We start from the raw sequence: 14,774 nt of genomic DNA, 5'->3' as shown, positions 1-14,774 counted from the left end.
TGTACAATAAGGTTGTTTTAGATAATGTTAGTTAATGCATTTACTAAGATCAACAAATAATGAGCAATACACTTATTACACTATTTATTCATGTTAGTTAACATTAATTAATAAAAATGCAGTTGCTCATGGTAATTTTCTATGCATTAATGTTAACAAGCATGAATTTGGATAATGCATTAGTATATGCTGAATTATAATTAAAAAAAATACTATACATGTATTGTTCATAATTAGTTCATGTTAGTAAATACATTAACTAATGAAATCTTATCGAAAAGTGTGACCGCAAAAACAAAATTGATATTATTCTATACAGTAAATGTACTTCCAATTTAAATACTGGGGAATTTTCCCTTGCACGTATCACCAATGTTTAACATGTTCTGACTAAATAAAGGATGTCAATGTGAGCATGCACAATAATGCGCAAAATGCCAGGCATAAAAGTGTAATAAAAAAACTCCTCAGGCTCATTTAAAAAAGTTTCTTTTTGGTTTGATGTGGTAAAAGGGGTTGTAACACTTTTGTTCACATGCCTGGAGCACCTGAAGTTACAGTAAAAATGACTTGATAGCAGTCAAAAAAAAAAAAATAAATTGTCAAGGCAAGCATCTGTACTGAGTTATTTCTGTTTTTCATTAAGCACAATGTTGGAGAGTGATTTTGCACGTTTACTCTGCTCATCAGTAGTGGCAATCGCTTGTGTGTAAATGCTGAAAAATGTATAGAAAAACACTTATGATAAGCGTGAACGAAAATCGTCCTGTTGTGTGTACGGCTTTACAGCGCAATTAAATATTGGCCTCACCAATACAGTAAATAAGAAAAAGAAGTACTGTAACAGCTTTTTACCTTTTGCGTTTTACTGCACTTTTAAAGCATTTATTTCTCATAACCAAGTCAACCCTGATCCACATCAAATAAGAGGTACGACAGTGAGTATTTTCTTTCATCATCTACTGTTCATTTCCATTTATGAGCTGCTGTGCATGCGTGTGTGTGCTTTGCCAATTTACTGACTCAGATAAGAACATTTCATGGATCATGAACTCTATTTTTTTGTGTGTACTATGCACAAATGTGCATTGTTGTTAGTGTATTGTACATATACCATTTATATAACAATATCATTTGTTTCTTTGTGTCCCTCATTATACTTGGGAAACAACCCTACAAACTTTTCCAATTAAAGAAACAAAAACAGTTATAAAAAAGGACAAGGAACAAAGAGATGCAGAGAAAAAGAAAGACAAACTACTGAGGAAAAGAAATTGCCAATGGGAATATGTCTGAGTTTCAAAACAGCAGGTCTGTAACCTTATTAATAATACAATAAAAGATGAAACTTCAGACGGTCGAGCTTTGGGCTTGGAGAGAAGTTGAAGGTAATGAGTAATTACATAATATCAACCCTCCTCGCTATGTATTACGCAAATCCAGCAGGACTGACCTGAAAATCAGGCCAAGATATCTAGACATATCCTAATTCTAGCACATCTGCAATTCACTACAACCCTTTCAGCAAAAAACACAGTATTTTTCTCCTAATCTCAACACCCTGAGGTCCTACAACCTGCCTCACAAAGACAAAAAACATTTAAATTTCATCACAACATATTTTGGTTGCTGTAAGACATTTGTAATGGTTTTTTGCTCGTTTTTGGCACTTGTCCTTGGACAAGAAACAAACGACTGGCATGTGTGAAATCCACGCAGGCAGGTGTAAGCCTCTTTTTCTCACTCAGAAGTGTCTGTTGGACGTTTCCTTTGCAGACGCCTCATTGAATCTGCTAATGCACTTGGGAAATGGTTACAGATGACTGGCTTACCCTTGGAAACATATTCAATGGTGCGAATAACAGCCTGAAACCTTATATCACTGAGAACCTGTGATCATAGTATCATTATTAATAGGGTTGTGCAACAGTGGTACAAGAAGAAATGGTGCTAATAGAGTTTTAGCAGCTGTGTGGTTAAATATATACACTCACCGGCCACTTTATTAGGTACACCTTACTTGTACCTGGTTGGACTCCCTTTTGCCTTAAGAACTGCCTTAATCTTTCGTAGCATATTTTTAGCAAGGAACTGGAAATATTCCTCAAGAGATTTTGGTCCATACTGACATGATAGCATCACCCAGTTGCTGCAGATTTGTCAGCTGCACATCCATGATGCAAATCTCCCGTTCCACCACGTCCCAAAGGTACTCTCTATTGGATTGAGATCTGGAGTCTTTGGAAGCCATTTGAGTACAGTGACTTCAATGTCATGTTCAAGAAACCAGTCTGAGATGATATGTGTTTATGACATGGTGCGCTATCCTGCTGGAAATAGCCATCAGAAGATGGGTAAACTGTAAGGGATTGGCATTACTTTCCTCCAGGTGCTCTGGTTTCACCTTACAAGTCCAAAGACATGTGGTATAGGTGAATTGGGTTAGCTAAATTGTTCGTAATGTATGTGGGTGAATCAGTGTGTATGGATGTTTCTCAGTGATGGGTTGCAGCTGGTTGTGCTTGAAAATCCCAGTAGATCAGCAATTTCTGAAATACTCAGACCAGCCTGTCTGGCACAAACAACCATGCCACATTCAAAGTCACTTAAATCACCTTTCTTCTTCATTCTGATGCTCATTTTGAACTGCAGCAGATCGTCTTGACCATGCCATATGCTGCCATGTGATTGGCTGATTAGAAATTTGCGTTAACATGCAGTTGGACAGGTGTACCTATTAAAGGGGTCAGTGAGTGTATTTCAATTTATAGGTTTTCATAATTATTGATGTTTTGTGAAGTAAACTTTCTTAACTTAGATCAAGATTGGGGTGAAAATGTTACCATAAAATATGGCTGGGATGTTAAAGGCTTGTTTCTGATTGGACATTTTAAGTCGTAAAGCTAATTTACATTAAAATACCGCTAAAGGAAGGTTTGAAGTTGCATATCACTTTAACAAATGATTTTGGCTATAGCTTTGCACGGCTGACAACAGCAAAACTAAACAGATATTGAACAATAGGATGCAATAGGAAACATTTCTCAATGTTTTCCTTTTTTTTTAAACTACAAAAACAAAACTGCCTTCCTACCATGCTTTTCCCCCATACAAATACAGAGACATAAGCACAAAAAATGTTTTCAGTATAGACTGAATTATCATAAAAATATTTTTACAGTATTTAGTAGGTTATTTGTACAATATTTCCATTTCACAGTTGTGTCCTCTATGAATAAAAAGGTTAACGTATTAATTGATTATTAAAATAAAGTTATTATTAAAATAAACGTAAAAATAAATAGAAATAAAACATATTAAAATTAATTTATTTTAGTTTAATTTCACAAGGAAATAATCAATTATTGGATGTGTCAATCACCAATTTAAAGAAATATTGACATACAGAAACTTGTTTAAGTATATAACAATATTAATATACATAAACTAGTGTGAGTGAACAGTTTTGAGTGGACTCGAGTGGAGTCCAATCATATCTGAACAAGTTCGAGTCAAGTCTGAGTCCAAATCCACACATGTCCATGACAAGACCAAGATCAATAAAATAGGTTCTTGAGACCCATGAGTTCGAGTTTCGAGTACACAACAATGGTCCGTATAAACTACTTTTCAAACCAAGGCTTGTTTTTCTACTGTGATGGAATGCTCTACTAGTTGAGCTTCATGAATCCTGAACTGTAATCTTGATGAAAGAACACAATGAATAATGTCTTACTTGCACTAGGTGCAATATTTTTTTTAGTTGTGTCTTAGAAAAGTAGCAAATGATATGGATGTGTCAGATGACAGAATGGACAGGAAAAACACTTATTTATTGCTAAAAGTCTGCTGATCTCAGCATGACTAGGTAATGAATAATTAACAAAGCATCTGTTTTCACTGTTAGCCAGCTTTATTAACACCTCTCTTATTGATTTTGTTTATTAACCTTTTCTGTGGCATCCGGAATTCAGTTTCTAGTTAAAATTACTTATTTTTGTTAATTACCTAATTGTTATCTTATTATTAATTCTAAGCCAATTATTTGGGTTTCTGTGTGCTATTTCCACCCATAATACTATTAACACATCATCAGTCCTGTGCATCATTGGGCTGTTCGAAATCTTTCTTAAAGGAAAGTCTAGCCTATAAACTCTTCCTAATTGAGTTGTGGCTTAATATAAACACAAACACGTAGCTGCAGTGCTTTGGGCAGTTTTAGATGGAGGCTATTCTCTAAAAAATAACGCTGTTTAAATTGAAACTGCGATCATGCAAAGTTATCACCCTACACATTTTTATCCTCAACACATAAACTTAAAGCTGCACATTCAGAAATCCAGCAGGAGTCATAGTCCGTCAAGGCTGAGTGCCAAAGCTGATGGAGTTTGTGTCTGTAGTTATAAACTCACAGGCAGCTCCTGTAACTCCTGGGGATTTTACTGAAGACTTCAAACAAGCTTTCTGTCTTTCTGCCCAGAACTCGTAATCCTCTTGGCTCCATAATCATTTTTCAGGTCTCTGATGTGTGTATATATATATATATGTGTGTGTTTGTGTATTTGAAGTGTGGCTCCTTACTGCTCTTATGAGCGAGTATAAACACATGCTCCCACATGTGAGTGCCGCACTGTTGATGTTGTTTTGATTCAGTACTGTATTGTTTTAGCATATTCTGCAGCACATTAAAACCATGGAGAATCAGAAATGGTAAATTTGCATGCAGTGTAGGTTAATTAACCTTCAAGGCATAAATAATCACTAACAAACCGCCTCCTCTTTTTCCTCTTTTCATGCATTTTCTTATCGCGTACTTGCAGCCCGATCGCTTCGCTTTTCAAAACCTTCAAATCGCCTCCTCCATCCTCTCAGCTCAGAGCACTATAGGACGAAATAATTTTGGAATAAATGGCTATGTAATACTTTCATAACCCATAATGCCTTGTATGGAGCTGATGCCAGAATATGCAAACACATTCACTTCATTCTCATGCAGGACTTGCCACTGACTTTATCAAAAATACATTTGTTTAATTCAGATTGGCAGATATAAATGGAGAGTTATTATAGATAATTACCGTATTTAGGCTTTTTTATGAAACGTCTTTTAACATACATCCCAACAGAAGTTTTAGCCAACTTCAAGGGACATTCTGTGACTAGTTTATTGTCCAAAAATAAGCTTTCTACCTGCAGACATTTACATTTTTTAATAAGCGGAACAAGAATGCTGAATACAAAAGGAATAAAACAGATATAAAAATACAATACAAAATCAAATTAGTGTTTAAAGTATCTTATAAATCTCTTATTTTATCCTCAATCTCCTTAAACTCAAGTATTTGTAGTTTGTTAATATGCAAATTGGGTCCTACCTGTCCTGTAGGAGACCTGTTTGGTGTGCATAGAGAAAGTGCCCAACACTACGCCCATCTTCAATACAGTTTGGATACTCCTTGTTTTTGTATTTTGTCTCCTGGTCTTCAACCCACTTCGATACTCCCAGTTGTTACTTAATGCTATCCCTCTTTCTGACTTTCTCCCTGTTCTGTCTGTCTATCATGTGGACTCTGAAGGCTGCTCATCATTTCCTGAGCTTTTATTGGGGGCTGAGAGAGACATAGAGAGAGGGAGTGTGTGTGAGCAAGAGAGAGAGGGAGAGAGAGATGGAGAGTGGTTCTTTTAGGAATACTGGTGGAGAACGAGGGAGTGATAAAACTGAGTAGTTAATAGGTCCATCCAGCAGTGAAAGAACAGACGCGTGGGTGCTTGAATAGAGAAACAATATCACTTTGTCCAGCAGAAATGTGAAGATGATACTCTTTAGTGAGAGACTTTAAAAGAGTAGTGTGCTGGCATCAAAGGAAGCATCAAAAGAAGTTGTATAAATAATAGCACTGTTTTTCGAACAAGTTTTGTAAACATTCCTTGTCTGTTATTGGTTGGTCAAACAAAATGCCTCACCCAAATAAACACTATTGGTCGAGCCATTGCTGCTGTTGTCAGGCTGGTCACAATGATCAACAAATTTGTTTTATGGTGCCACAAAGAGCCTACAAATGAATACACTACTGCTTGTGCGTAAAAGTGTGTGTATATATAGTTTTAGAAGACTTAGCATATTTAGCTGAAAATTAATTATGGTAAAACCATTCATATGTTAAAATACCGGTTATTTAAGAGTATTAAGCCATTAAGACACACTGCAAACATGATGATGAAAAGTCATATGGAATTTATAAATACTTTGAACTCTAATGGTTTTAATTAGGATATTAACATTATGGAACACTCCTTGTAATTGTTTTATTACTGGTTTGAATAACTTTACTGTATATGCATATACTATCCTTGGTAAGTCGTGACGTATGAAATACAATTTTCGGGTTGCAAGCCACAATATATATATTGTGATCATGATTTTTTGAAAATATTTGTAAACATTTATTATTACCTTTTGTTGAGTCTCCCCATACAGTTTGATAGAGTCCTTGCAGAAGCTGATTTGCCTGACATCACACTTAGCCAGCAGATAGGCTTTTTAGTATAAACATTCAGTTATTTACATAAATAAAGGACAGTTTAAGTTTGGGATAAGCAGGGTTTCATTTTTTTTTCCGAAAAGCATTATCACAAAGTCTGTATATAATTTTTTTTGAGTAATACTGCAATTAAAAAGATATGTTTTTAGTTAAATGTCTTACAGTGTAATTTATTTCTGTTGATGCAAAGCTTAGTTTATAAGCAGTTATTACTTGAGTCTTCAGTCACTTTCAGAAATCACTGTAATGCTAATGTATTTATTTTTTAATTAATCAGGGCATATTCAGCATATGTTTTACACAGCGGATGCCCTTCCAGCCGCGACCCAGCACTGGGAAACACCCACACACTCTCATTCACACACATACACTATGGACAATTTCCCAATTCACCTGTAGTCTTTGGACTTGTGGGGGAGCATATGGAGGAAACCCACATGAACACGGAATAGACCTTGCAAACAGAAATGCCAACTGGCCTAGCCGAGGCTCGAACCAGGGACCTTCTTGCTGTGAGGCAATAGTGCCACCCACTGTGCCACCGCACCATTCTATTTTTTTGTTATATTACTTCTTAATATTATGATAAAACAATTGTGCAGCCTAATATTTTTGTGAAAATTTATAAAGAGCATAACTGATTTCAATGTGCCATATATCTAAAAATCTTACAAATGTTTGCATGTATGTATTTAACAAACAAAGTCTGACCCTATGCCTTTGATCACTAAGGATGCTGAATTATACATCTAATTTGTATTTTACTGAATTGTTTGATATATTTAGATTTTTATTAAATATTCAGTGATTTTCCATTTGGAAATAATTTTAGAACATATAAATTTGATTGCACCATTGGATTCCAGTCAGATACATGGTTTTATGGGCTCTATCAGTGGTCAGAGTACCACAGAGTGTGAGGATTAAGATAATCACTTTAACTGAAGCGTTTTCTCTCTCTCGCTCTCTAGAACATGCTGAACTCTTATCTATCTGGGCCACTTAAACATTGACATCTTTTAGTTCAGCTCTCCGTATTGACTCATTCACACTCAAATAGAAAAGACTAGAGATTCAATTACAGCACGCAATTAAAAGACAAGCATTTGGGCTAAAAAGAAAGCTTTTAGAGCATCAAATCTCTGAACTGAAATAAAAAAAAAAACACTGGACAAACACAAAACAGGGTCGAAGCATGTGGAACGTAAACAGAAAAAGGCTTAGAAGAGGATAGAAAGAACAGGGATGATGTGAGGACGACGAGGAATTGCAAGGACAAGGCTTTTGCACACTTGATCTTTTCACAAATCTCCCTTCGCCGCTGTCATTCCTCTCAGCGTGCGGAGGAAAATGTGTGAAAGCCAGATACTGTAGAAGTAAATGAAAGTGAAGCTGAAGAAAAGACGAAGAAAATGTTGATGGGAAAGAGAGGTTGAGCTTCTTCTTTTACGTAAACCCTTCTTCTGATCAGTGAAACACATGGTGCAAATGTGAAAGCACATCATTTCATGTGCTTTCATCTGCCTATTCCTTTCTTCTTCTTCTTTTTCTTCTTCTTAATCTTCTAACCCAGGAAGTCTCTATTGTTAGAGGAAAGTGCTGATATATAGGATTAGTCTGTGTATTCTCACTTCAGGTTGAGCTGCTGTTTAGGAAATTGAAATCACATAGGAGATCTCTTTATTATTGCAAGAGTTTCTCCTAGACAGCAGTGAAATTAATTGGATGTGAATCTGTGTTACCAACCCATTTTATTTCTGTAATGAATGCTGCCAAAGAGTAAAGTTATTTAAGATGGTGAGGTACTGTAATAGATAGCACATAATAACACTATTAGCCCAACTACTTGACCCTATCAAGTGCTAAATTTAGTAACAATTTGTTCTGATGGTGCTGATTTAAGCCTTGTTTACACCTGGTTTTAAGATGCATTTGTGCTATTTTGATCACAAATGGATTACACTAAATACAGATAAATGGCCTATAAAGGGTTTTGAGCTTATAAAATAATTTATAGGAACATGAAAACAGATTTGATTGAAATGTTTTTATAGTGTACAAACTCATGCTTACATGCATTCAACCTGCAACATTCAAATTGAACACAGTTTACTAATTTTACAATTATTAATGAGAGTTATCTCATTATCTAATGAGAGTGAATTAGTTGACATGAAATTGCAAATTACTATTGTCAACTAAGAAAACACAAATATCAAATACATTTCTTGATACACAACAAAATCGCGTGACACTCTCCAATGGATGGTTGGATAAAGCAAAAAACAAGATTGACGCTCTCAATGTGAACCATCTTAACTGATAAGTAATTCTGAAATGACTGAGATAAAGTGTCAACAAATGTCGTCAACATGTTTGGTTGAGCAACATCTCATTATTTAATAAGAAACACCTCACAAGATTGTGTACCCAAAAATCATGCCTTCAAACTCAAGACAATTTTATGTGTTGTTTGTGTGCTCTTAAGTACAAGTAATTTGTTATGAAGGAATTAAGACCTGGGGCCTGTTTCAGTAGGGAGGTTCAACTAGCTCAAAGTTTAAACTTAAACTCTGAGTTGATTTACCGAGAGATTAAAAACTCAGAACACAATGCTGAAACACAATGAACATGTGGGGGCGTTTAAAGCCATGCGACGCGGAGAACAATATCTCTTGACACGCTTTAGATGCTCTGGAGTTCATTAATAATATAATACCATTAATACTGAAACGGTTCAGGATTTTTAGAATGAATGAGCAAAACAACATTTAAGATGTGTTATAGTGTGCTCAGCATGCTAGTTTGTCCATTCACACACATTTTCATCATCAAATAACAAACCTTTTTTTAATGCACATACTGTAATTTGTTCAGTAAAAGTGCTTTCATCGTAGTTTATACACATCTTTCTATCGAATAAAAGTTTATCCTACTCAGTTATGTGCATGTTTTTTATGTGTATTTTCCAGTTATGTGCATCATGACGTTTTCATCAATTGTTTTTATGCGCATCTCCAAAATAAGCATTAAAATAGGTGGGTGGAAACGTAAGGCTAAGGCGAGAAATACCGCTTCATCTTCAAAAAATTGGGAGAAGATCAGACAGAAACTCGAGAGTTTAGACAATAAAACCTGCTCCCGACCAGGTTAGGTTCACAGAATAAGTTGCCACAGTAACTGACTCTGAGTTAAAGTCACCTCTCTTTCAGAAACAGGTAGACTTACTCTGCTTTCTCGAGTTTAACAAACCTGCCATTTTGAAACGGAAAACCCAGAGTTCACCTCCTTTCTGAAACAGGCCCCTAGTGGATTCCTCTGTTGCAACTATAATGATAATATTTTCCATTTTCCCAATATTGTCTGGTACACACATTGTGTGAAAACCATACTTTATTCACTAATTATTTATGCAAAATTCAAAATGGTTTCTATATACACAGTTGAAGTCAGGATTATTAGCCCCCCTTTGATTTTTTTATATTTCCCAAATGTAGTTAAACAGAGCAAGGAAATTTTCACAGTATGTCTGATAATATATTTTTTTTCTTCTGGAGAAAGTCTTACTTGTTTTATTTCAGCTAAAATAAAAACAGTTGTAATTAAAAAAACTATTTTAAGGTCAAAATTATAAGCCCCTTTAAGCTAAATGTTTTTTTCGATTGTCTACAGAACAAACCGTGTAAAATCGTTTTACAATAACTTGCCTAATTACCCTAACCTGCCAAGTTAACCTAATTAACCTGGTTAGGTCTATCTGACAAATTAAATTAACGTCCACAAACTAGTACAGCTGAATTTGTATGTTCAAGAAAAATATTAAATACAAATTTCAAAAAAGGAAAAATCAAGAGAAGCAAAAAAAAAAAAAAAAAGTGAAAGATTTACTAAAAATTTGTAGGTTGTATTTTTTGCAAAATTTTGCTTGAATTTAATTGTATTATCTTTTATTTTTTAATATGTTTGGTGACTAAAATATTATTTTAATAAATACATTTGTTTAATAAATCTGTTTTGTTTAAATGCACCAAAATACATTGCCTATATTTACTGAGAAATGGAGAAAAATATTATTTTCAAAATTGTGTGTACTCTGTTATGCTGAGCACTGTACATAGGTTCTGCTGTTTAGCTTTGTGTAATAGCAATATGTACTTCCATAGGTAAAGCATGCAGTTTTTATTGTGTTAATAACATCGGTTAACAAGAAAAGTTGGTGTTTATAAGTTGGTATGCAAACTGCATGTAAAATCAGACGAAATTGAATATGACTTGAAAGTTATTGCACAATGGAAAAAAAATACACTTTTAAAAATTTCAATTACTTTTATAAACACAGAGATATTTTTTTAAAGGAATAGTTTATCCAAAATGAAACTTTACTCACTATTTACTCAAGTTTTATGATTTTCTTTATTTTGTTGAACCCAGAAAACATTGACCTCTATAGTTGGAAAAAAATACTTGTGAAGTCAATGGTTACAGGTTTCCTTCACAGAACAAGTGAAGAATGAATAAATGATGGCAGAGTATTCAAACATAAATTACATTCTTAAAAATATATTAGAAAACATATGCTATTTGTGTGTATTTTTCTATGTAAATAATCTCATTTGCTTTAATTGGTATTCCTTCTGACACTTGAAACTGAGCAAAAATTGATACTTCATTGCAGAATATTGGAGTAAGTCTTCTGAGCTATAAAATAGCCACTTAGTTGCATCTGGAGTTTCTTCTGGGTATCAATATGCAATATTCCATACTTTACCACTAACGGAACAAAAGAAAAGAGAAAAAGTAGTATATCAGCTTGAAATTGTTAAATTGAGGAGTTTCAGCTCATTATATGGTGCTTTCAAAGCTAATGTATCAGTTGCTCGACAGCAGCAGCTGCAGCTCACAGTATGCGAGTTTCTGCCTGGGGCAGATCATCAGCCTGTGCCCCCAAATATACCCACAGTTCACAGTCAGCTTCTGCTCCAGGCCTGCTGTCGACTATATGTACACACAGTCCCTCGTGAACATGTAAGGACTGCATTTGTGAGTGTGATACTATTAAGACTACAAGTACATGGTATGCTGTTTATGCTATAGAAAGCAAACTTATATATCTGAATATTCAGTTCTGCAATGCCTCAAATGCCTCTTAGGTTTTCTATAGTTGTAGTTAATTTATTATTAAATGGCTATTACGCATGTTTTTTGTTTTTTTTTTCAAATGCAATTTGCTGCCTGTAAGCTGCAGTTTTTTTTATTTGGTCATATCTAGTTTTGCCAGGCACCCTCATAGTGCTTACAGAGGCATCAAATCATCTCAGTACAAACTCGTGGGATTTTGCTCAAAAAATGTTACGTTGGATATATACTGCCCTCTTGTGGTTACTGATAGGATAAAAAATGTCAGACGTTAATGGTTACTACTATGTAATTGTCCCTCTAGCGGTCAAAGCGTTAAGTTGCTTGCAGAGAAAATAATGTTTGGAAATACTTGAATTATGGTTTTGGAAATGATGTGAATTGTGTCTTTGATCTGCCATTTTGTGCTGGTGAATCATATGGTTTAATGCATAAGCACTGTTTTTGAATTGTTACAGGTAATAGTGTGGATTCAAGTTTTTGTCTTTTCAGAAAGCCCTGATCTTTAATTTACAGATAATGATTCATGGTAGAAAGTCCTTAAATAATTCTTGCAAAACATGGTTCAGAAGATAAATATATAATGGGCTCATTTATGATTAATTTAATGTGCTTGAGAACATTAAAAAGTTGCCTTATGTTTGACTTATATTCAGTAAGTTACTTGCAACAAATGTTAGTAAAGAATACAATTAATAAACAATGGAAATGCGAAATTACAGCTATTTTATTTTTTCCCTTTTCCTTTCGAACAGGGATGGGAGGAAATGCTGGGGTGTTTTTGCGTGTATAAAAATACAAAGCCTACACAGGTAGCGAAGAATTCAGGCTAAGATTTGACATAAAACAGGGACGGCAGGCATTCATCCGGTACTGGCATAGAGCTTGTGGACCAAACATGGCCAAATTTAGTATTTGGCGCGTATGTTAAAAAACTAATATGTGGGCCATGCAAGTTTGTCCTATCTTGACCCACATTTAAAATACATTTTAATTATTTTTGAGTAAATTCTACCAATTAATTTGCTTCAAGACTTAACTTGGCTGGGACTTGGCCCAGATTTGGTCTCTGTTTAACTCTTATCTGGAAGCCAGACATGATCCAGTCATGTACCATAATTCACAGCAGCATCTGGGCAAAGCAAAAGCTGATTTTATAGACCAGAAAAATGTTGCTATGTGGGTATCATTCATTTATTAATTTTCTTTTCAGCTTAATCCCTTTATTAATCTGGGTCGTCACAGCGGAATGAACTTATCCAGCACATGTTTTACGCAGCAGATGCCCTTTTATCTGCAACCCATCACTGGGAAACATTCATACACACTCACTCATTCACACTCATACACTACAAACAAATTAGCCTACCCAATTCACCTATACCGCATGTGTTTGTATTTGTGGGGGAAACCGGAGCACCCAAAGGAAACCCGCACCAACACTGGGAGAACATGATGCAAATTCCACACAAAAATGCCAACTGACCCAGCCAAGGCTCAAACCAGCAACCTTATTGCTGTAAGGTGAACGTGCTCCCACTGCACCATCGTGCAGCCCCATGGGTATAATGTCAGTAAAAACTTTAGTGTAGCAGTTACTTATAAGAATAATTAATAATAATTGATATATGGTAGTAAACCAACTATACTACAAATAAACTACCCAGTAGTTTTCTACAACTATAGTATATACTACTACACCACAATTTACTGTAGTAAAAACTAAAGTAGTATTTATTTCTGTTTATCAGTGCAGTTCACAAATTTATATTACATTATGCAATAGCACTGAATAACGTGTACATATAAATACTGTAATATATACAGCATATTTATATTTGTATTGTACTATTTACTATATGATTCAAAAATAGCCTTCTGTACTATACATTACTATAGTATTTTTTTCATGTGAGAGCAGTCTTACATGCACATTCAGTCTTTTTTTACATATTGCACTGACTGATAAATAAGTAACCTTATAACGTTGTTAATAAAGAATTGTGCCCAGAAAAAAGCCATTGTGGAATTTGAGAAAATAAGATGCTTTAACAGTGTTTTTCAGGTGTACATAGGTCATTAATGTTCCAGAAGGGGGCGCCATTTAACATATAATCAGAGCCTCTGTGTTGTCAGAAATTTATATAGCTGAACACTAATCAATTCTCAGCTAAACCTATATATATATATATATATATATATATATATATATATATATATATATATATATATATATATATATGCCTTTCTGTGCAGTAATAATGTCACCATGCTGTTTTTTTATGTTATCCAAAAGCTTTACATGCACTACATAATCATATATGACTTTAATGTTAGGCAGCTCTATTGTACCGTTTGTGTCAATGTGAAGTTTTCGTTAGTTTCTATGTGAACCTAAATATAGAACTAATACAGTACTGTTTATACCTCATCAGATGAGTTTAAGCTATGCTTTTATGCTTATAAAAATAAACAAAGACATATCCATATGTAGAAGACTATCAACTTGCCTAAAAATACTGCATGCTACATCTATTTCCATGGAAACGGTCTGCACAAACTTAAGACATTTATGCAGGTTATATAAATAGATATTCTGTAGACAGATATAGATAGATAGATAGATAGATAGATAGATAGGTAGATAGATAGATAGATAGATAGATAGATAGATAGATAGATAGATAGATAGATAGATAGATAGATAGATAGGTAGATAGATAGATAGATAGATAGGTAGATAGGTAGATAGATAGATAGATAGATAGATAGATAGATAGATAGATAGATAGATAGATAAATAGATAGATAGATAGATAGATGGATAGACTCAAATTCACGCAAAGTGATACAGTATCATAGACTTCCTATTAACTTCTGTACCAGTTATGTTTGCTCCAGCACATTCTGTTTTCATTTACCAAGTGCACTGCCTTCAAAAAAGACCTTTAAAATTCATAACACTATTTATAATGCTTTAGTCAGTGACAGACCAAATTAGAGGTCACAAATCTGCCTAGAGCGGTGAAGAGTCATCCACTCATGTGAAACTGCAAAATAACATGCCACAAAATGAGCCTCTTTCTAATTCTTATT

At 34.5% G+C, this 14,774-nt stretch overlaps 3 protein-coding genes across 9 annotated transcripts in view; 1 reads left to right on the top strand and 2 right to left on the bottom strand.

Moving 5' to 3' along the window:
• fbxw11b (F-box and WD repeat domain containing 11b) overlaps positions 1-14,774 on the bottom strand; it is a 649,789-nt gene that overhangs the window by 110,914 nt on the left and 524,101 nt on the right. The gene's annotated exons all lie outside the window — the stretch shown is intronic.
• The window catches only part of parp14rs4 (poly(ADP-ribose) polymerase family member 14-related sequence 4), a 93,225-nt gene that overhangs the window by 27,405 nt on the left and 51,046 nt on the right, over positions 1-14,774 (top strand). The window lies entirely within an intron of this gene.
• Positions 1-14,774, bottom strand: part of kcnip1b (Kv channel interacting protein 1 b) — a 59,640-nt gene that overhangs the window by 24,224 nt on the left and 20,642 nt on the right. The window contains 1 exon segment of one of the 2 annotated variants that reach the window (NM_001008632.3): positions 5,376-5,572. The exons of the other annotated variant lie outside the window; for it this stretch is intronic. Coding sequence (NP_001008632.2) covers positions 5,376-5,433 — 58 coding nt within the window. The 5' untranslated portion in view covers positions 5,434-5,572. 2 annotated transcript variants of the gene reach the window in all.

Source organism: Danio rerio, chromosome 10 (assembly GCF_052040795.2).
Source record: "Danio rerio strain M-AB ecotype USA chromosome 10, GRCz13ab, whole genome shotgun sequence".
In the NCBI taxonomy this organism is placed as follows: Eukaryota; Metazoa; Chordata; class Actinopteri; order Cypriniformes; family Danionidae; genus Danio; species Danio rerio.
The sequence above is the reverse complement of the archived record's forward strand: the minus strand, read 5'-3'. Positions and strand labels throughout refer to the sequence as shown.